At 42.4% G+C, this 23,735-nt stretch overlaps 1 protein-coding gene across 4 annotated transcripts in view; it reads right to left on the bottom strand.

Moving 5' to 3' along the window:
* Positions 1-23,735, bottom strand: part of LOC107377193 (collagen alpha-1(XVIII) chain) — a 73,473-nt gene that overhangs the window by 10,432 nt on the left and 39,306 nt on the right. For 3 of the 4 annotated variants that reach the window (XM_070547273.1, XM_070547268.1, XM_070547266.1), the window contains exons 2-24: positions 22,301-22,845; positions 22,071-22,151; positions 21,930-21,992; positions 16,752-16,803; positions 15,307-15,836; positions 6,952-7,032; positions 6,786-6,831; positions 6,429-6,571; positions 6,326-6,343; positions 6,046-6,252; positions 5,947-5,973; positions 5,798-5,860; positions 5,645-5,719; positions 5,517-5,567; positions 5,318-5,449; positions 5,047-5,100; positions 4,787-4,831; positions 4,621-4,683; positions 3,425-3,556; positions 3,262-3,327; positions 3,162-3,188; positions 2,317-2,415; positions 2,179-2,214 (exon numbers count right to left, since the gene is read on the bottom strand). In XM_070547273.1, coding sequence (XP_070403374.1) covers positions 2,179-2,214; positions 2,317-2,415; positions 3,162-3,188; positions 3,262-3,327; positions 3,425-3,556; positions 4,621-4,683; positions 4,787-4,831; positions 5,047-5,100; positions 5,318-5,449; positions 5,517-5,567; positions 5,645-5,719; positions 5,798-5,860; positions 5,947-5,973; positions 6,046-6,252; positions 6,326-6,343; positions 6,429-6,571; positions 6,786-6,831; positions 6,952-7,032; positions 15,307-15,836; positions 16,752-16,803; positions 21,930-21,992; positions 22,071-22,151; positions 22,301-22,845 — 2,636 coding nt within the window. The remainder of the gene's footprint in view (positions 1-2,178; positions 2,215-2,316; positions 2,416-3,161; positions 3,189-3,261; positions 3,328-3,424; positions 3,557-4,620; positions 4,684-4,786; positions 4,832-5,046; positions 5,101-5,317; positions 5,450-5,516; positions 5,568-5,644; positions 5,720-5,797; positions 5,861-5,946; positions 5,974-6,045; positions 6,253-6,325; positions 6,344-6,428; positions 6,572-6,785; positions 6,832-6,951; positions 7,033-15,306; positions 15,837-16,751; positions 16,804-21,929; positions 21,993-22,070; positions 22,152-22,300; positions 22,846-23,735) is intronic. The other variant, XM_070547269.1, reaches the window with a different exon arrangement.

Raw genomic sequence — 23,735 nt, forward strand, 5'->3', positions numbered from 1 at the left:
AAAAAAATCGCAATAAAACTAACTTCATAGCACCCCCTACAATGTGAAAAATACCCCCCTCTATAAAGCTTAGTTTATCGTAGTTATGAAATTTTGTACACTTGTAGTACTCAACAGCCCACACAGAAAAGCCTCTTGCAACCATGGTCAACATCAAACAGGAAGTCGGCCATTTTGGTTTGAAGTGGTGATTTTGACCCCGTTTTGGCCGTTACTAGGGTCTGCTTCTGATTGATTTACTCGATCATTTTTCGCACGATAGTCTCGAAATTTGTGCGAAATTGCTCAGAAGGGATGGGCGACCAAATAGAAAAAAGAAAACTGACTTTTCGTATATGCTGAGGGGGTGTGGCCAGGCCTCGAATTTCGACTACTCGCCAAAAAAATATAAATGGCTATAACTTCATACTCAAATAGAGTAGAGATACAAAAATTCATGTGATCATTCGTCATCCACCCACAAACTAAACTGAATGGTCGGATGATGACATCACACAAGCTCTGCCCCCTTATGACCAAAAAGGTCAAGTTTTGCTGTGATAGGTCCCAAATAGCCCGATTTCCCTTAAACACCACAAATTTGTAGCTGGTAACACAAGACAAGTGGGTGTTTCTTGGCGTCACTTTATGTTTCAAAAAAGGTTTTCAAAAGAGGATGGGGCTGTGGCGGCACAGCGAAGTCAGGCGTACCGCCTTGGCCATATGTTTGCCTCCCATTTAGTCATTTCTAAAGATATCACCATGAAACTTCTGATGAGTGATCCTAGTTCACCCCCCCCCCCCCCCCCCCTTTGGCTCAAGATGACCCATGCAACGTTTGATTGATGACAAATTAACAATAAACCATCTTTGATGACCAAAGATGACCTCTATGGGATTTAGATGTAAATGGTCACGGGACCCCCTAGATGGGTTCAAACTTTGTCAACTTCTAAAGACAAGATCAGAATGGCATTATACTTGGCTTGTGTCATCACATGACAGCACCAAACACATTGATGTGGTTGTTGGTTCAAATTCCTTTAGCTCCGCCCCCTTTCAGCTCTTTGGCTCTAGAAAGTACACGCAACATCTGATTGATGCCAAACTACCACAAAACCATCTTTGACTCCCTAAGAGGAACTCAATGGGATTTTTATGTAATTGGTCACAGCGCCCCCTAGATAAGATTAAGAATTAATTACTTCCTAATACAAGGTCAGAATGGCATTAAACTTGGCTTGTGTCATCATACGACTGCACCAAACACATTGATGTGGTTGTTGGTTCAAACCCCTGTAGCTCCACCCCTTTTCAGCTCTCTGGCTCTAGATAACACACACAACGTCTGATTGATGCCAAATTAACAGAAAACCATCTTTGTCAACCAAAGCTGACCTCAATGGGATTTTTCTGTACTTGGTCACAGTGCCCCCTAGATAATTTTAACCTTCAATGACTTCAAGAAACGTGGTCAGAATAGCATTAAACTTGATCTGTGTCATCATACCACCAGTGTGGTAAAGATAAGAGTATCCCCTTGTGGTTAGATGTGTATTTTAATGGTGGGCTCGGAGAAGATGCTGAGTCAGAGTGAGGTGCAGATGAGGAGACCGTTCGCAGTTTCTGGTGTCAGGGTGGTCGATGTTTACGTTCCGCAGACGTGCCTGGGTGCACCAGACTTCCGGCCAGGCCGGAGCGGCATGGAGCTGCGAGGGCCGAACGACGCTGCTTGCAGCTTTAATTATTGTTATTTTTGATGTTATTTTATAGTAAATTGTATTCCAGAGTTATTGATTTTATATGTTATACCTTCTACAGGAGTCATCTGGATTTGAGCAAATTCAAACATAGCTTTGCAGTTTGAATGTTTTTCATGTATATTACTGTAAACAAAAACAAAATGTTCTGATTACCTTTGCAATATTACCTTTGTATAGATGTTAAATACATTTTTTAAAAGGCTGAAATTCACGCAAAAACAAAAGGGATTCAGATACACAACCCTGTGGTACACCTTTAAGTTTGATTTATTATTGTTTATTATTATTATGATATAATTATTTTGCATGAACATACAATTCTTAGATTGAAAATAAAACATGAATCACAATCGTGTGTAATGAATTGATGAAAAAATGATAACATTTTGGTGCATTCTTTCGAAAGGACAGGGAATTGTAAACCAAAGTGACTCACCGTCTCTCCCTTCTCACCTCTGTCTCCTTTCACACCCTAAAAAATACCAAAATGTCTAATTAGGGAAACATATGCACTATAATTAATTAATAAAGCCCAGTGTGAAGATAATATAATTATAAAGTTAACATCCAGTACCGGCGGTCCAGGGTATCCATCCACTCCTGGGATCCCAGAGGGTCCTCGTGGTCCTTCTGCTCCCTTGATTCCATGATCACCTGGAAAACCTGGATTACCCTAAAAACCAAAAATATTTATGTACTAATATGATTTTAAAATACTAATCAACTTTCAGTGGGCTTTTGCCACTGTTTATTTAGCTTCTGAACCTAAAATCTTTAAATCAAACATTGAAACAAAAAAACTGGACTCTAAGTATGGATTATCTGTTAAAACACTTTAAAAATAGTTAGATGACAGACAGACAGACAGACAGACAGACAGACAGATAGATAGATAGATAGATAGATAGATAGATAGATAGATAGATAGATAGATAGATAGATAGATAGATAGATAGATAGATAGATAGATAGATGGATAGATAGATAGATATTGGTGGGACATAAAAAATGCAGATTAAAATGTTGATTATTTAATGTTGCGGTTAAAACCATACTTGAAGCTTAAAGCCGCTCAAGAATTATGCATGAATTTTATAAATCTGTAAAAGTGATAATTTGACCCTGCTGCAACATAATTTAAGTAATATGTCTTTTTTATTTATCATTTATTTTTTGCAAAGCCACCTGCAGAGTTGGCGACACTTCTCATAAATAACAACATGTTTTAGCTCTGTTGGCTGGCTAGAGGTGTGCGTTTATGAACAAGAGGCGTTGCTTCCAGCTGTAATCATGGAAGAAGGGAGAGGGGCTTAAAGTGCAATACATTTTCCCTGCCTCTAGATGGTGCCCTCTGAGAAGAAACTTCAGATTTCTGCTTTAATGGAGAAACATTTCTGAAAGACTGTGAACAGTACTTACAGGTAGCCCTGGGACACCTGCTGGACCCTAGAACACATGAAGAGTTTGACTGAGACAGGGTTCAGTGGTATGAAGCAGAAGATCAACAACCCGTTGTTACCTGAGGTCCAGGTGGGCCTCTGAGACCAGGTAAACCATTTAGCACTTCATTTCCAAGCTTGCTACCCTGTATGGAGATGAAGTAAGTTAAAACTATGTTCTCTTTGATTTGACCATCTAATCCAAAAACAAGATCCATCCCATTGGTAATGCTAGAAACTCACATCTCTGATGATATACGGTGGACCTGGTGGTCCAGGGGGCCCTGGAGGTCCAACTGGTCCCATGGGACCTGGCAGCCCTGCCAAACCAGTCTGTCCTGGTGTTCCTGTCCTTCCTGGGTCACCCTGAGCACCCTGAATTGGGAAGAAAATACCAATACATTTTTTACTTCCTTTTGCTGTTTGTAGTAAGTGCATGAAATTAGTTTGGTTAAAAAAAAAGGCTGGATTAGAAAATCTGCTAGCTCAAAACTTATTTTATAAAATTTTATGATTCTTGCTTTAGCATCCAAATGTTCTCAATACTTCCAGGAAATATCAGCTGCACAGTTTCACCCAACTTTGCGCGTAGTCAAATTTAGGAATCAGTCTAAAAAACATGCAGTTCTGTATGCTCTTCTACCCATGTTTCATTGAAAAAGAGGTTAATTGGTCACAATTTCCACAGCAGACGACTATTAGAGGTTTCTCCAGCTGATCTCTGGATCTCTGTGAAAGCCACTTTTTGCCAGTCCCAACTTCATAGAATTTCTCGTTTGGGGAATTCCACATGCGTGAGTCCACTGGATTGCATTATGGACTCTGTTGTACCAAATTCTCGTTTTTTATGAATGCAAGAACCAAGTCGTCCAAGTGTCGTTCTTTAGCATTGATATGTCGTCTTAACAGAAAGTCTTTATCGGGATACAAACTGAGATGGTCAGGAGGAAGTCCACAGAAATGGAGCCTAATTGACCACTTGTCCAGGTGAAATCAGGAAGGCTCAATCTTTAATTTGGTCTCACACATAAATGAGTAAAGGTTTGCAACTGATAATTCCAGGATACATTTAGAACGTCTGTTTGCTGAAGCACCAAAACAATCATAAAATAATATAAAAAGGGTTTTTGAACTACCTGACATTAAAGTGTGGCCATATCTTTTGGTTAATTTTGCCCACCTATCAATTAACAGATAACAGTCAAAAGAAAAGAAGAGACTTTTAGAAAAGGAGAGGAATTTATAGAATTAAGTGATTTGTTCAGATACGAAGAAAATCAAAATGTCCAACACTGAGAAGAGAAGGCAAGTAGCTGAAGATTCAGTTACACCCAAATGAAACAAGTTCTGGTTAAAAAAGCATAGAAAACAGAAACTTTGACATTTGAGAAGCCAAAGTAAAGAAACCCAACCCCGGTACCTGAAAACCCATTACACACCGTAGAGGATGGAGCAAAGAAAGAGAAGAGGTAATCGAAAGGGTTGGAGTCCACTTCAGCTTGCTACAAGAAAGCAACAGAGAATCTATCTGGTTGCTTTTTCCACAGAAATTATTAATATTTTAACCTCAGTTCAGGGAGGGAAATCGGAAGATACAGTAAGTACCTTTTCTCCAGCTGGGCCTGGAAGTCCGAGATCTCCGCCATCACCCTGAAAGACATTAATAACCACAATTTCCCTCAAAACAGTTCAATCACCATGAGTTTGTTAATGATAATTTATGAGCAATATTCCATGACTTCTTCAAAAAAAAAAATACAGCAAGAAACATATACATACATACAACTGAAGTGACTCAAATCACAGCCCTGTGGAACCCCATTTTCCTACACACCTAGCATCTGGGTGCAAGTTAAACTCTGTACCTTTTCTCCTCCAGGTCCTGGAGGTCCAGGTGGGCCAGGAGGACCGGGTCGGCCCTAAACAGAAAACACACAGTATTTAGTTGTTCTGGTGACTCTTCGATATTTTGTCTCCAACGTAAAAACATTTGATCTTTTTTTAAAATGTTCAATGATTACATTGTTTGAATAAAACTTCAAAAATCATCTTTTATGATGCATAAAACTCATATTTGTTGTATTATAAACTAATATTTCAAATTTTCTTCCCCAAAAAAGAAAATGAGAAACTCACTGGGAGTCCAGGAGCCCCGTCTCGTCCAGGTGGTCCTGGAGGTCCAAAGGCTACTGGACCATCAGGTCCCAATGCCACTGAAGTTCCAGGGATCCCAGGAGGGCCAGGAGGACCTGGGGGACCACGAGGACCCTAGACAGTGAATCCCAGTTATTATCCTGCTTAACTCTTCTAATGTGGTTTACGATGAACAGCATACCCGAATTTTATCCAGATCTGGAAAGCCTGAGCCCTCCATGTCAACAAATGTCTAGAAAGTAAAGAATACAGTTGACTGGTTGCTTTTCCTTCGAACTCTGGAAAGAAAAGATGTAAGTGTGTACATACTGAACGATCAGCGGTGCCAGGTCCTGGAGGTCCAGGGGGGCCTCTGGGTCCAGGTGGACCTTCTCCTCGCTCACCCTGGAAAGATTCAGACAACAAAAATCATCACCCTCAACAAGCACGCGTGGTTATATTATTTGTGTTTAAATTTCACACCTTCTGGCCTTTGGTACCAGAGGTTCCTGGAAGTCCTGGAGCACCCTGTGGTCCAGCAGGACCCTGAAAACCAGATAAGGATGTTATAGAGGTAAACCATCAACCAATGGATCCAATAAAGTTAGCCAACTATCCTGTAGAAAACTCACAGATTTCCCGTCTTCTCCTGGATCGCCCTAAAAACAAAAAATCTCTGAGAAACAGATATTCAATATTTCATTGGTAGAACATTATCTCTATGGACTTACAGGTTCCCCGTCATCTCCTGGAGGTCCTGGGGCCCCAGCCGGCCCTGGTGACCCTGGAGGACCAGGAGGTCCAGACACCTTGTGCACAACAGAGCCCTCTGCAAGTTTGACCACCTCAGCTGCAGGTCCTGGGGGACCAGGAGGACCAGGAGGCCCCTGAGGACCTCGTTCACCTTTTGACCCAGCGTATCCAAACCCAGAGTCCCCCTGGTGAGGAATAGAAAACACAAATAAAACAAATGTAAAGAAATAAGTTCCCATAAATCAGCAGCTCACTTACCTTTGCACCCTTTTCTCCCTGAAACGAAAAACCAAAACAATTATTGTTTTGGTTTGGAGTCTCTGAATAAACGATTCTCTCACAAAAATTTGAGATTTCTTACCTTCAGGCCTTGTTCTTTACTTTGTGAGGAGGAACTAGAAACTGAGCTAGAACCTGAATCTCCCTTCGGCCCTGCGGGGCCTTGGTCCCCCTTTGGGCCTCTCTCACCCTTATCACCCTTATCACCCTTATCGCCTCTGGATCCTGAAAAACAAAACAAAAGACGTGAAATATTTCAATAAATGATCCTTGCTGAGCAGCGTAGAGTTAACCACAACAACAGAAGTCCCAGTCATATACCAGGAGGAGCTCCAGATGTCTGGACCCACACATACAGAACATTCATCTGTAGCGACTCCACGCGGCTCTCTTTAGCAGTAGCTGCTGTACTAAGTGATGCTGTTATTGAGTTTATTACCTGTCATTCCAGCATCGTTCACTGGAACTTTAACAGTTTCCAGTTCCTGAGGAATAAACATAAAAGAGAATAAATACAAACCAGCTCTCAACTTCATCTCTGCTTCAGTGGTAAGGTTTACTTAGCACATGGGAAAATGTGTGTTTAGCCCTGAAGTGCTACTCACTTTATTGCTGTAATCATTGTAGTCACAGAAACTCTCAAACGCCTGAGTACCTTCCTCCAGTGTGAATTCTGAGAACTTCCCCTAAAAACACACAAGCAGTGCAGACATCCTGATCACCAAACTGAGATAAATCTGGGTTCCAGATCCACTACGTAGCATCGGTAAGACCATCTGATTAAAGCTTCCTGGTTGTGATGATTCTGACACAAACCACTAACACCGGAAAGGTCTTGATGATTTTTGAGGGAACATTTAAAACCACTTTGTTAAACATCTCAGGGCACTGTTATTCAACCACTTGTGGGCAGTGAGATATGATCCAATTACCATGTAAAACATTACTAACATGCCATTTTAAAGTGATTGTGCTTTAATGGTGTGGATCACTCGTTTAATCAACACATTTGCTGTGATATTTAGGAGGAATGAATGCCTTTGTAAGTCATACTTGTGGGAAAGAATACAACAGCGCACAGTTTCCAGGAACTAGAAGTGAGCCACATCACAGGATCTGGAGTCTTATTTCCTGATGTTTGGACATCTTGCCTCAAATTCACAGCATGACAATACTGCTGACTTGCAACAATGATGTTTGTCTTCTTAAACTTTTGCTTTGCACTATCTTCCATTGGGAAAGAGAAGGAAACTCATCTGTGGGTTATCCTGTTGTATAGTAGCTCCGGTTTGGGCCAAGTGAAAACAATAAGTGCAATCAGGGGCTGTAAACGAGCTGTTTCTCCCCTCCCTGAAAACACTCATCAGGTGATCTAGGTCTCAACCATTGCAATCAGCTGCTGCATGAACACCTGTTTCCAATTCGTAGCACAGCATAAGTTTGGAGGCATAACTGAAGTGTCAGAGGAAACGTCAACCCTTGTGTCTCAGCCCCTCCGGTGTGAAGACATACGTTTCTACCTGCGCGTGTCCACAGAGCAAACAAACTCGACCCAGACGCTGCTTCCATTAACACCTAGCAAATTGTGCCATTATCCTATACCTGTGATCACTAGCTTCAGAGGAAGGTCACACACAGCAAACCGCTTTCGCAACCTTCAAAACATCCGCTCGCTAAAACCAACTCCCCCCAAGACACCCACCTGTCTAAGGGACTTTGGAACTGCCAATCAGCTATAAACAAAGCAAACTTCATTACCGCATATGCAAACCACCTTTCACTTGATGCACTGGCTCTCACTGAGACCTGGATCAAACCATGTGACAATGCTACCCCATCTGCTCTCTCAGTTAACCACACTTTCTCCCATACTTCACGTGCATCTGGCCGAGGTGGTGGAACGGGCATGTTAATTTCCAACAAATGGATATACAGTCAGTTTCTACCCATCACTAAATACAGGTGCTGGCCAGTAAATTAGAATATCATCAAAAGGTTGAAAATATTTCAGTAATTCCATTCAAACGTGAAACTTGTACATTATATTCATGCAATGCACACAGACCAATGTATTTCCAATGTTCATTACATTTAAATTTGATATTCATAAGTGACAACTAATGAAAACTCCAAATTTGGTATCTCAAAAAATTAGAATATTCTGAAAAGGCTGAATATAGAAGACACCTGCTGCCACTCTAATCAGCTGATTTACTCAAAACACCTGCAAAGGCCTTTAAAAGGTCCCTCAGTCTTGTTTTGAAGGCACCACAATCATGGGGAAGACTTCTGACTTAACAGCTGTCCAAAAGACAATCATTGACACCTTGCACAAGGAGGGCAAGACACAAAAGGTGATTGCTAAAGAAGCTGGCTGTTCGCAGAGCTCTGTGTCCAAGCACATTAACAGACAGGCGAAGGGATGGAAAAAATGTGGTAGAAAAAAGTGTACAAGCTCTAGGGATAACCGCACCCTGCAGAGAATTGTGACGACAAACCCATTCAAAAATGTGGGGGAGATCCACAAAGAGTGGACTGCAGCTGGAGTCAGCGCTTCAAGAACCACCACGAGGAGACTCATGAAAGACATGGGATTCAGGTGTCGCATTCTGTGTGTCAAGCCACTCTTGAACATGAAACAGCGCAAGAAGCGTCTCGCCTGGGCCAAGGACAAAAAGGACTGGACTGATGCTGAGTGGTCCAAAGTTATGTTTTCTGATGAAAGCAAGTTCTGCATTTCCTTTGGAAATCAAGGACCCAGAGTCTGGAGGAAGAGCGGAGAAGCACAGAATCCACGTTGCATGAGGTCCAGTGTAAAGTTTCCACCGTCAGTGATGGTGTGGGGTGCCATGTCATCTGCCGGTGTTGGCCCACTCTGTTTCCTGAGGTCCAGGGTCAATGCAGCCGTCTACCAGGAAGTTTTAGAGCACTTCATGCTTCCTGCTGCTGACCAACTTTATGGGGATGCAGACTTCACCTTTCAACAGGACTTGGCACCTGCACACAGTGCCAAAACCACCAGCACCTGGTTCAAGGACCATGGTATCCCTGTCCTTGATTGGCCAGCAAACTCGCCTGACCTTAACCCCATAGAAAATCTATGGGGTATTGTGAAGCGGAGGATGCAATACGCTAGACCCAACAATGCAGAGGAGCTGAAGACGACTATCAGAGCAACCTGGGCTCTCATAACACCTGAGCAGTGCCACAGACTGATCGAGTCCATGCCACGCCGCATTACTGCAGTTATTGAGGCAAAAGGAGCCCCGACTAAGTATTGAGTGCTATACATGCACATTCTTTTCATGTTCATTCTTTTCAGTTGGCCAACATTAGAGAAACAAACATTTTTTCATTGGCCTTTAGAATATTCTAATTTTCTGAGATACCAGATTTGATGTTTTCATTGGTTGTCACCTATAAATATCAAAATTAAACGTAATAAACATCGGAAATACATTGGTCTGTGTGCATTGCATGAATATAATGTACAAGTTTCACGTTTTGAATGGAATTACTGAAATATTTTCAACCTTTTGATGATATTCTAATTTACTGGCCAGCACCTGTACAACTCTTTTGAATACCATGCCATCCAGGTAACGGTACCGAAAAAATTATTTTTGGTTGTCATATATCACCAACCAGGTCAACTGGGAGACTTTCTTGATGAACTCGACACCCTGCTCTCCTCCATTCCTGAGCACGACTGTCCCACAATGGTCCTTGGGGACATGAATATTCACCTGGACAATCCCAGCTCATCAGGCTTCCTGTCACTAATGTCATCATTTGATCTAAAACTAGTACAAAGTCCTTCAACTCACAAAGCTGGAAAAGCACTTGACCTCATTTTCACCAGAAACTGTGCCATAGACACAATCTCTGTCACACCGCTGCATCTTTCCGATCATTACTTCATCCATTTCAGCACGACTCTACAAGGGAGGTCCACTGCTTCCTCCCCAATGGTCTCATTCCGCCGCAACCTCCGCAATCTGGCACCCAACCACTTCTCCTCTCTTGTTGCCTCCACTCTTCCATCTCCCAGCACATTCTCTGCTTATGAAGTGAATGATGCCACCGAGTCACTCTGCTCCACACTCTGCTCTTGTCTTAATAACTTGTGCCCTTTAGCCACAAGACCTGCTAGATCCTCTCGGTCGCACCCTTGGCTAAATGATACCCTCCGGTCTCTACGCACCAATCTTAGAGCTGCGGAACAAAAATGGCGCAAAACAAAAGATCCTGGTGATCTATTGAAATTTCAGGAATTACTGTCCTCATTCTCTGCCAGCATCACTGATGCAAAGAAAGCTTTCTACACTGACAAAATTCTCAGCTCTACTGACTCTCAGAAACTATTTTCAACCTTCAAAACTCTGCTCACCCCTCCATCTCCACCTCCTACCAACAATCTATCAGCTGACACCTTTGCCTCATTCTTCACTGACAAAGTGGAAGCTATAAGCAAACAGTTTACTCAACTGGCCACTCCTGAACATTCACTACCACAAACTCCTTCAAGCCCAACCATCTCAGGCCCTACTGCTTCATTTTCCTCGTTTCCCCCTGTCACTGAGAACTGTGTGTCCAAGCTTCTCACGTGCAGCCGCCCTACTACATGCCCACTTAGCCGCAGCAGTCACACATGTGATCAACGCATCACTGACATCCGGTACATTTCCCACCTCTCTCAAGCATGCTCAGGTTAAACCGCTGCTAAAAAACCCATCTCTTCCTCCGAATCATGTTGAAAGTTACCGACCTATCTCTCTCCTCCCTTTTCTGTCCAAAATCATTGAAAGGGTGGCTTTCAAGCAGATCACAGAATACCTCTCACAAAACTGTCTGCTTGACCCTTACTAATCTGGGTTCAAAAAGGGCCACTCCACTGAAACTGCTCTGTTAGCAGTGACTGGATCCTTAAAAGAAGCTAGAGCGACTGCCAAATCCTCAGTGCTTATCCTCCTCGACTTATCGGCAGCATATGACACTGTCAACCATGGCTTCCTTTTGTCCACACTCTCTAGCATGGGCATCACAGAGAAAGCACACGCCTGGTTTGAATCGTACCTCACAGGACGATCATTCAGTGTATCTTGGCTTGGACAATCCTCTACCGTGCACCATCTTGCCACAGGAGTCCCTCAGGGCTCAGTGCTAGGACCTCTTTTCTTTGCCATATACACCACCTCACTGGGTGAGATCATTCGATCACATGGCTTCTCCTACCACTGCTATGCAGACGACACCCAGGTCTATCTGTCATTTGCACCGGACGACCACACTGTCTCTGCACGAATATCTAACTGTCTCTCTGACATATCAAAATGGATGAAATCCTACCATCTCCAACTCAACCTCTCTAAAACTGAACTACTTGTCATCCCAGCAAAACCATCCATACAGCACAATATCTCAATCCGAAATGACTTCCTATCTCTGGCTCCTTCAAAGGCAGTTCGAAATCTGGGTGTTGTGATTGATGAACACCTGAGCTTTAAAGATCATGTTGCCTCTGTTGCTCGTTCATTCCGCTTTGCGCTGTATAACATACGAAAGATCAGACCATACCTAACATAACATGCCGCCCAGCTCCTGGTGCAATCTACTGTCTTCTCCCGCCTCCATTACTGCAATGCCCTTCTAACTGGTCTTCCAGGCTGTACTGTGAGACCTCTTCAAATGGTCCAGAACGCAGCGGCGCGTCTGGTCTTCAATCAGCCAAAAAGAGCACACGTCACCCCTCTGTTCATTGAGCTCCACTGGCTACCGCTAGCAGCACGCATCAAATTCAAACTGTTACCACTAGCATACAAAGTCCGAGATGGTACGGCTCCCATCTACCTGAATCCTCTTGCAAAGGCTTACGTCCCGGCCCAGCCACTCCGGTCATCACAAGACCGTCTGCTAGCAGTGCCTACACCACGCTCAGGACAATCCAGACTTTTCTCATGCATCGTTCCACAAATGTGGAATGACCTTCCAAGCACTACCAGAATGGCGGCTTCCTTTTCAATTTTCAAAAAACTCCTGAAGACCCTGCTCTTCAGAGAGCATCTTCTTAACTAGCACCTTGCCTGCACCTGTCCCCCCTCTCTACTGTCCACTCCTTGTTCCCTACTCTCCATGACTGATGTCAATGTTGTTGTTGTTATTGTTGTTGTTAGCCTCAAGGGCAATATGCTGATTATCACTTGTAAGTCGCTTTGGACAAAAGCGTCTGCTAAATACATACACATAAGCATAAACATGTTTCATCTCCATAAATAACACAAGCCTGGAGGAGCTTCTGCCTTGTGGTGAAGTTGCTAATGCTAACAGTTAGCTTCCACTAGCCAAGACGTTCTCTGCTGTTTCCTAGACACACCTACAACAGCCTTCCCTGTCGTGAGTGAGGATGGGTGAGTAGATCTGTCAGGATTTTCTAATCCTAGAGTTTCACCATCTGTTTTCTATCAGGAGCTAATGCAGGAGATAGGTGTGGGAGACTATTTTAGTGTTCAGCCTACATGAAAAACTGTTTTTTTCTTGCTTCAGTAGGTGGCAGGAGTTTTCTGTCTGCCTTGATACTCTGAGACAGGAGACATGACACAGCTCATTGATGCGTCAGAGACACAGGTACGCCCTGTCCCAGTACTCGCACTTCTACCCTTCTGCCCCTCAACTGCACATTTCCATCCATGAATGCGAGTGCGGAAGGTGTCCCACTTCTAAATTTTGGACCATGGCCCCACCCCTTTTGCACCCTTGATCCGTACATCATGGAAGCCTGTGTGGACTTGGGCCAAGTGTATTACCCACAATCCAATGCTAATGTGCTGCCTGGCAACAGTTTTAAGCTTTTTGTTTTTGTAACACCAAATATTACTATAGTAACAATTAAAACTTGAAATCATCCATCTATCCAGTCTCATCCGCTTATCCAGGGTCAGGTCGCGGGGACAGCAGCCCAAGCAGATAAACCAAGACTTGCCTCTCCCCAGCCACATGGGCCAGAATCCCAAAGCGTTCCCTGGCCAGCCGAGAAACATAGTCCCTCCAACATGTCCTGGATCTTCCTTTACGTCTCCTCCTGGTTGGACATGCCCAGACAGCCTCACCAGTGAGGCGTCCAGGAGGCATCCTGACCAGATGTCCAAGCCACCTCAACTAGCGATGGAGGAGCAGCGGATCTACTCCGAGCCCCTCCTGGATGACCGAGCTTCTCACCCTATCTCTAAGGGAGAGCCCAGCCATTGAAACGGTTATTCTCTCCTGCGTTGTCCAACTTTATCACAAGAACACACTATAAATCTCCCATTTGGCTTAAAATGAGTGCTAGGGTAGCTTGTGTCAGAAATAGGGCTGCACGCTACAGGATAAAATTCACAATGCTATGTTTTTATAACCCTGGTATAAATATTATATCTATTAAAAATACACGAATAGCACTTTAAAGTGACAGTGTGTAGTTTCACTGGCAATAGGGGGCAGTACATACCTATAGAAGGAAACATGGCATCCAATATGACATCACCCAGAGATTTACACCCACTCCATGTATTTTAGAACAGACTTTTATGATTATACGTTATAAAACTGCCAACATTTTTCAACAACTGGATATATTTTAAGTCATTTACCACAACATTTTGATGGATATTTCCAGAGATTAACTGTAAAAATTGTCACTTTAAGTTAAGCTGCACTACTGCCACTTTTTTACAATAGTCTATTGGTGTTTTAAGTACCACTGTTAGTAAATCACATTCTTTAGGGCCGAATCAGTGTTGCAACAAGCCTTATTATCAACAGAACAGAGCCATCTTGAACAAAAATGAAGTTTCTACATCCAAAAGGGTCCAATTAAAGCTTTTTCTGGAGTATTTCTCTTATCGGATGGCACCATCTAGTGGCTGACAAGCATATCACACAAAAAGTCTGTTGCTTTTAAGATGGCGACTCCACGTTTCTGTTTATAAATGTGCTTCTTAGCCAACAAATGGAGGTACAACTCGCTGTTTTACAAGTATTATTCTCATGTCATGTTGTGTTCTCATATACTTATATTTTAGAGACTTTCTTGAACTTGAAAAGTTCATCAACTCTGCATCAGCCGAGGTATTCCTTAAATTTGAAGCATGTAAGCGGTAGCCTAACGCTATTGGTTAGTTCTGGTTGGCGGTCTGTTTCCTATTGCACGGCGCTCTGTGGGGCAGTGGGCATGCTTAGCAAAAACATTTAAAAAATGACGTATCTCTTACATTCCATCACAGTACATGATAAGCTCAACACTTTTACTGATTTCTGAACAACCATACATAATTTCTGAAAGGGGAAATCTCCGGAAAGATACTTCAATGTCCTCCAATAAAACAGTTTGTCCACAAGTCTGACGCTCACAATCAACATAGCATTGAATACAAGCAAATGTCCTTCTGACAAAGATTTCATTATAACCTCATATTATCATAGAACCTTTGATCAACACCTTACCTGATCCAACAAGTGGTAAAATCTTCAGCCATCATCAGAAGTACCACCCCCTATTCCCAAGTGTTGCTTGGTGCATCAAAAAGCCAATAACACTCAAAAAACAACGATCTCTCCCCTGCTTTTAGTGGTCGCTGGGTGTCAGGAACCCTGAACAGTAGATGAGTATCTATGGCCAAAAAGGTTACTCTTGACCCATCATGTAAAAATCAAGGAAAGTAGGAACGCGTTTTGAGTATCCGTAGAATTTGGACAGCCTGGTCGCTTCGCTGTGACACAATCAGCCTTAAAACGCATCCATGACCTTTTGTGGTAAAACATTGAGGGTGATATAAATTCTCTTAAGGGCCTTGAACTAAAGCCTTTTCAGGGAAGATGATCTAACCCTATTTTAAGGAACCCTATTAGAAGAACATAACTGTTAGCACCTGCACCTGGTTGTACTACATGAACACATTTGGTCTAAAAACATCACTGATTACCTCAAATTTGTTTGGGTCGGCTTTTCCTGCCTGACCCAAAAACAACCTGGCCCCTGGGTCCAGCACCATCGGATCTGGCGAGCGTTGAAATTTCACCACCTGTGGCTCCTTCTCACAGTCCATGTGCAAAGTCACCTGATCGTCAAACACCGTCACTCCCAAGGTATAAAACATGGACTGCCTGGCCGGTATGTCAAAGCTGGCTGCTTCAGTCGAAGCCTCAGAGCCAGGCTCAGTGTAAAAGAACTGCAATTTTTGACGGTTGGACTTTATCGGACCGAGCTTCACACCGACGAGCATGAGCTTCTGGGAGGAGTCCGTAATGGAGAAGAGGACAGCAGCATTGGCAGAGGAGGTCTGAAACCGAAAAACGATGGAAAAGATTCGGTAGAAGGGGTTGGGGACATGATTGAGGGCCAGCTGGTTGACATTTCCAGAGGAGCTGAATTTGTAGAAGGATGTTCCCTCCAACGTGATCCCTGCAGGTAACGGGTCTCCAACCAGCTGCTTCAAAGTCACTTTGCTCTTATCTGCAAGACAAGTCAGTCAGATTTAAAATGATGGAATATAAACTCATAGGGGACCAAATTTACAAGTTTTTTTTTGTCACAAAACACTTAAAAACCAACTTTAAATTACTAGTAAAAAGATTAAATGAAACACTTAGATGCAGCTTTGCCATAAAGCGTGATCCAAAAGGGTTCAAATGAAGGCAACTGGACTTCTTTGGTTCATTGAAGACGTTTCGCTTCTCATTCGAGGAGCTTTGTCAATTCTACCTGGAATAAGAGTCAAGCTTATAAACTGTAGCTGTTTATACGCTTATGAGCTTGACTCTCTCATATTCCAGTTAGAAATGACAAAGCTCCTCGGATGAGAAGCAAAACGTCTTCAATGAACCAAAGAAGTCCAGTTGCCTTCATTTGAACCCTTTTGGATTACCATGACCTGGATGACTGAGAACCTTCACCAGCCTAGAAAGCATGTATGATGTTTGGGGGAAAAGGGGGCAAAATAGAAAAAATATGCTGATAATTCAGTTCTCATAGACTGCAATAAATCAAAAAGACAGAGATTTTTCAGGAAGTAATCCTCCCGATCTAATTTGCCATCAGGTCTTTTAAGGATCTTTCCACATCCTGTGAGTCACTTATTTTGTATGGAGAGCTGCTGATGATTAACATCTAAAGTCAACGTCTTCAGCTGCAGTCCAGTTGATCAACAATCTCTTATGAAGATCAAGTAAACCAGTTTATAAAAAGAAAATTTAATTCTATTAGTGTCCACCAGGAGGCACTAACGTCTCATGTTACATGTTGGGGCGACTTCTAGGTCTAGACAATTGGCTTCAGGTGCATTTTTCTGCAGTGATTCCACATGACTTCCTTTTCACATTTCCACACCCTTGGTCGCAGCATGTTAGGAACATGTTAGTGTTTTTGTACCTGTTGATGGTATCACAATTGGCTTGGGGACTAGACTGGGTTGAGGAGTGGCCTGAAGACAAAACACAACAAGAAAAATAAGAAAAAGCAAAAATGAAAAGCCTAAATAAATATAGATAAATGCATAATTCGATCCTTAAAGAGCTTAATAAACATTCTGAAGAATGTTCTGATCAAAACGGGCTATTAAACTTCATCTTTACTTGAAGATTAAAATATTTATCTAAATTGCAAAAGAGGGATCCAGACGATTGTGCTAAATATAGTTTAGACAAAGTTTCTTCTTTGAGAGAGCAGAAAATGCACACAGTAGAAATATCCGCCCCACTTTATCTTAATGGTAACCGTGCACTGCAAGATGAATTCTCACGAGATCTGAAGTTTTAGAAACTCAGGAGAATCCTGAAATGTGTAGACTCAACACAGGGCAGGGCTAGACATAGAGATCTGGTTGCTGCCAGGTTATCTTCATGGTTCTCAGCATCACTGATTTATGTTCCTCCACTAAGACGACAAAAGCCTATTAACATGTTAAATGTTAACCACATTACCTGCCCGATAAAAACAACAAACTTAAAGATGTCCCCTCAAACAATTGTTGAGAATTGGGAAAAATCAGTACGGAACGAGGATTGGGACAATATTACATGTAACTTGTACCAAGTTTTGTAACTTGTAACATGTTTTGTAACTGTAACTTTTGTTTTGTAGAATGTAATTCACATTTTGTAACACATAACTTTCAATTTGTAACAAAATATTTCCACTTTGCAACACATTAATTTTGTAACACGTGACTTTCGTTTTATAGCATGTAATTATCATTTTGCAACATGTAACTTTTGTTTTTTTAAATGGAACTTTTGGTACGTAACAAAACTTTCATTTTGTAACTTGCAGAAAATAACCAATGTAAAAGTTTCAAATCACAACCCTCAAAACACACATCTCAATGGACAGTTAGGGTTAGGGTTAAATCCACAGTACAAAACTCAGGTCTACTGTTACAAAACTTAATTCTACGTGTTATAAACATCACTAACTTATCAGATACTTAACAAGGGTTTTGATACATAACATCTAAGCTTACATTCTATTATCCCAATCATCGTCTCAGTTACCTTGTCCAACCATAATTTATCATAATTTGTTCTGTGTCATCATTAGTTTAGAAATATAGTATTAAATTCATTTTTATAAATTATATTCTGGACTCTGTCTGGATTAATATGAAGAGTGTGTTTCCCTGAATGGTCCAAAGAACCTAAGTTCCTATTAAATCAAATATTCAAAGACCAATCAGATTGATAATTCATTTTCATATGGAATATCACATCTAATTGATCATTTAATAAACGCATCCACATCCATCTCGTTACACAAAACATTTGTGTCCCAATTCTAGCTTCCTTCCCTAAAGAACCAATGACAGGTTTTGTTGAAGCAGCCAAATGTGAGTCGAATAATGGCAAAAGGAAAGAGGTCTGTTGTACTGCTCACAGCCAAAAGGCTTTTGGTCACACTTTTTACCAGTAAGTGGCGGTAACTTTTAGTGAAATAAACTGATCCAAATAAAGAACTTACATTTTGAATAAGAGCAGGATTTCATATCCGAGACACGGTTGGCTGATAAGACAAAGCCTGTCATTGGTTCTTTGAGAAGGAAGCTTGAATTAGGAAAAAATGTTTTGTACACATAAGGTGTTTCTCAATGCCAAGGAACCTTACCTTGATGTCATGGTCCCACCCCAGTTGCCTAGTCATCAGGAACCGCCAAGACATGGTCCACTGTTCATGTTCTACCGAGGCGTCTGTTCTCCGTTTGTTAGCCATTTAGCTAGCTGAGCAAGGACACATGGTAGGTGCCTTGTAGCCTGGCCTTAGTCAAACATCAGAATACAGTGCAGTATTTTCAAAAGGGTGACGGATCAGAAGCCGGCAGCTACTTCGGGGGCAAATTTCAAGTTTAAATGTAAACCAACTAATTGTAGCTATCGGGCTGATATCTAAAACGTGTTTTTAATATCCAAAGTGTTAGCTATGGTTGGTTAGTTGCTTAGTAGTTGCAGCTTCAGGGGCTAGCAAGTAGTAACTTGCTTACATATTTAATTTAATGAGTATATACATAATTAAAAAAGTAAAAGGCTCATTATATATTTATTTTGAAACTTATGCAGATAGAATATAAAGTAACCTCACGTGTCACGTGAGGTAAATCTGTTCCATTTAACCGTTTTCCTTGACCAAGGAAGAATAGTGTCTTGGTAAGAAAGGCACCTGGCCTAGGAAGACATCGCCTTGCGAGTCTAGGCACCTTAACATTGAGAAACACCCATAGACTTGAGTTTTGCAACTGTAGACTGAGATGTGTGTTTTGAGAGTTGAAACTTATACACAAATATTTTTCTGCAAGTTACAAAACAAGTTTCATGTCACGTACTGAAAGTTACATGTTCCAAAACAAGTATTTCATTCTACAAAACAAAAGTCAAGTTTTACAAAGTGAAAGTTACGTGTTAGAAAACATGAATTACATCCTACAAAACAAAACAGTTACAAAGCATGTTACAAGTTACAAAACTTGGTACAAATTAGATGTAATATTGTCTCAATCCTAGCTGCATAAATCCATGTCAAAGAATCAACTAAAAATTCATCCTGCAACCCTTTTATTCATTCATAATTAATTCAGCCAAATAAGGCAGACTTGGAGTGCCATTTTGCCAGTAGTATGTTAGCATGCTAATAGATTCTCTGAGCAGCACAGCAACAGCCTCCTCTTCGTGAAACAGTAACTAATCCTGGTGACGTTGCACTTCCAAAATTCATACCGCTGTTTCGAGTTCTTCCATCTTTCATTAAATATTTAACTAAGTTAAAATAAAGATGTGCCAAAAATCCAATTGTGATCAAAGTCAGCAAATGTTTAGAATTATAGACTCATCAATTGGAGGAGGATATTTAGAAATTTGAACAGCTATCAACCCTTTGTACGTGATGTCATGCCGCTCATAGGACCGCCCCCTTTGCCATGATCGATTGTAGAGAAACTGTTTACACATATTGAAACTCCTGTGAAGTTAGTCAAACCTAACCAGTTTGTTGCCTCATATCGCTTTTATTTAGTTGATTTCACAATAAAATGGTAATAGCTTGCTGCACAGTTGGCTGCACTAAGGTGCAAACTCAAAAATAGACATGTTTAATAAATGTTTAATAGACCTAGAAAATGGCAACTGGTGTTTAGCACGTTCTCATTTACTGTGACAATGGAGGTTTCTAGTTCCAGCTGAACGCTACGCTAACGACAATGAAGAATAAATCTTGTTGCATACCCTCCCTCCTCTTCCACAGTTAGCGTGAAATGTATAGATCGACATTAATTTAATGCAGATTAAGTTAGCATAGCTAGGTTGGTGTGCATTACCCCATAGTACATGCTGGGGACAGGGGGGTGGTTTTGTTGATTAATAGCTCCCCCTTGTGGATATGCAAATCTATTGGTCAATGCCCTAGGCTTGTGTAAATGACTGGTCTTGCTTCAGAGAACAGAGAAGGAACTTAGGGAACATATAACTTATGAAAAATTACATAATTCATATTAGGGGTTGTATGAACTAGTCGACTAGTCGACTAGTCGACTTCACTGCTCTGTAGTGACTTTTTATGCCTGTCATCGACTAGTCACTTTCACGTGATAATGAGCGACAAGATGCAGTCCTCGGAAAAGACAGCAGGTGACGAGCCCCTGGAGACCCCCCCCCCCCCCCCCCCCCCCGCTTCAGGTGTATGACGTCATCAACGATTAGTCAAAGTCGACTCGATTTTCATTACTTGACTGCCGACTTTAAAAAAATTAAGTCATGCAGCCCCTACTTCATATCAGCATGGACGTAATTTTTTTTGGGGGGGGGGGGGGGGGCAGGGAGGACATGTCCCCCCCACTTTTTCCAAAGTCAAGTTTTGACCCCTGCACTTTTTACCATTCAAAAACAATATTAAGCTATATTAAATTGAAACTGGTTGAGCTCTAGGACCAAGCGGAAAACAACCGTTTGTGTTGAAGCCTGTTACCCATTAGAGCATACTGTAAAGATACCCCCCACCACACTTCTAAAGTGAAAATTACATCCATGCATATCAGAACAGAGTTAGATGGGTAAACTGATTTGTAAACAGCTGTGACGCATTTGGAGCAGGATAATCTAAACTCTTACCCCCAAATTCCACTACCTCCGCTCCGCTCCGGTCCGCCCCCGCCTTCTGCAGCCGCTCGCTTCCGAACTCAATTTTTACTGGTACCCGCTCTACAGCGGCTCCGCTCCGGTGCGGAGACCTGAGGGGGGCAAACAAGCATGCGCGGGATTTTCGAGATCTTGTGATACAGTCCGAGCAATAAACGCGGAAGTTAGATCCAAACACCCGTTATGTGGGAGAAGCATCGGCATGAGCTGTTTAATCTGCCCATCATTTGTATTGAGAGATCAGCAGTGTTTGGATCAACAAAGTGTGACTACTTTGATAGTAGAAACTGTATTTATGACTTACTTTTGTGCATTTAAACTTCAGCCGCCATTGATATTTGTTAAAAGTTGTTAAACCTGTGCATATGAAACAAAAAACGCTTTTTGTTTATCAATTTGTTGTTAAAAACGGAAATTGTGCTTGCTCCTTTTCCTGTTGGGCCGTTGTGATTTCTGTCCATTTACTGCGGAGGTGCTCTGGCGTCCGGCGAAAATAGGATCGATTCTATTTTTGCCGGACGCCAGAACAGAGGGCGGCGCACGGCGCCGCACTGCCGGAGCACGGCCGCAGTAGTGGAATTGCTCTGATTGACTAGAACGGGACCGATTTTGCTCCGGCGTTCGTGTCGGAGCGGAGCAGAGGTAGTGGAATTTGGGGGTTAGTTATGATGAGTAGATGGCTAAAAATTCTAGTTTATAACAGATATTATTATTTTAGAATTTCACAATATATCAAGTACACACAATTTACAAATTTTTATTTTTAGTGCATTTGTTGGTTGGAGGAAAAGAAAATTAGATTTTAGCATATTGTTAGAACAGATTAAAAGCTTGAAACAAGTTTGAAAGCATTTGGACAGATTAAAAAAAACAAGTTTCCCATTGAGCAACTGAAAACTTCTAAATTCGAAAGAAAATAAAACCTAAAACTGACCCTAACAGTGTTGTCTTCGTGTTGGTTGGTTTCTCCGCTGCCTTCACCTGAAACACCTGAGGCCTGAAACACAAAGAGAAACATGTCATACAAATATATTCAGTCTCTCTGGTTCCAGCCATGCCAGGCAAAATTCCTTGCTTCGTTGATGTCGTCCTCAATTTCACAGAAACGCTCCACTGCCCGAGGATCTCCCACCAACTTCAGCTTCGCAATCAAACCCTGAAAAAACAGGAGGAGAAACAAAGAGAAGTTTTAGGTCCGATATTTCCACAGAAAAACTTTCATCAAACATATTTATTCAGCAAAGACACAAGATTTATGATTTACCAAGTATGAGCGCTAATATTAGAAAGAGACCAGTATATTACCTCAAATTTGTCTGGGTCAGCTGTTCCCCCATGGCCCACAAATATCCTAGACGCCAGGTCGATCTCCATCGGATCCGGTGAGCGCTCGAACTTCACCACCTGTGGTTTTTTGTAACACCCCTGGTAAAAAGTCAGCTGGTCGTCGGCCACCGACAGAGAAAAAACGGTCCACCTGTTAAGCATGCTCTGCACATCGAAGCTGGCCGCTTCATATGAAGACTCCGAACCGGGCTCGGTGTAGAAGAACTTGACCTTCTGACGACCTGACTCAACCGCGCTCAGCTTCACGCCAATGTACATGAGGTTCTGGGCACTACTGGTGATGGCGAAGAGGACGGAGGCGTTGGGAGTCGTGGGTTTGATGTAGAACATGAGGGAGAAGTCTCGGTAGAACGGGTTCGGGACATGGGCCAATGCAGGCTGACCCAATGCTGCTGCAGAGGTGAACTTGTAGGACACGTGCCCGTACTCAAGTCCAAAAACCTTCTTGATGTTTTCTGGTGGAGGGTCTCCAATCAACTGGTGCAAATCGACGCCATTTTCCTCTGGAAGAGAAGCAAAACAGATATAAGCTGAAGTTTAAATGAGGTCAAACTAAAGTCATCTCCTAACTACAACTCCATGATGATGAATTTCATAATATATTATAAATCAATCAAATGTTTCAGATCAAACTAGAGTTTTCTTCCCCATCCCCAACCCCACCCCCCCCACCCCCGTATCTTATCAGGCTGTGAAGCAAACAGAATTGTTGTCTGAATGCTGGTGACAAGCCTTAAAGATTAACCCCGGGTTTCCACGGGAGCCGTCAGCAGCACGTTACTGCAGCAGCACGTCTTGCTCGCGTAAGCTGCTGCTTGGCCCTTCCCACGAGACGCGAAGCAGCAGGGGAGCAGCTGTCACCGACCGAGCACGAAGTCACACGAGTGACTTCGTCAGTAAACACAACAACAAGCAGGAGAAAACTACAACATGGTTTGTGTTTTATGTTCTGTCCGTTTTATAATCGCCAATACGGACCTGAAAAACAAAGGAGACCGCTAGCTAGGTGATAACTTCTCACGGGGCCGCACAGTTAGTAACCTTTTTTAAAAGTAAAGCAACCGGAAGACAGTACGTTCTTTATTCTGAAAATCTCGGTAGCTTCTCTCCATTTCCGCGTCCGATTTCCTGTATTTCCTTCTCCAAAAATGTCGAACTTGACCCGTTTCAGAGGCGTCGCGCGTAGAAAATAGAACCGGCGCGTAAAGGCCGCGACATGCTGCTCCTGAGATGCGGCCGACTCGCGCTGCTGACGGCTGCCGACGGCTCCAGTGGAAAAGGTTCTGTTGACCACCGCGGTTCCTATCAGCACCTATGACGTGCTGCTGCAGTAACTTGCTGCTGACGGCTCCTTTTGAAAGCCGGGGTAACTCTCAGGTGGAGCATCAAAGCG

The sequence above is a fragment of the Nothobranchius furzeri genome, chromosome 2, assembly GCF_043380555.1.
Source record: "Nothobranchius furzeri strain GRZ-AD chromosome 2, NfurGRZ-RIMD1, whole genome shotgun sequence".
Classification (NCBI taxonomy): Eukaryota; Metazoa; Chordata; class Actinopteri; order Cyprinodontiformes; family Nothobranchiidae; genus Nothobranchius; species Nothobranchius furzeri.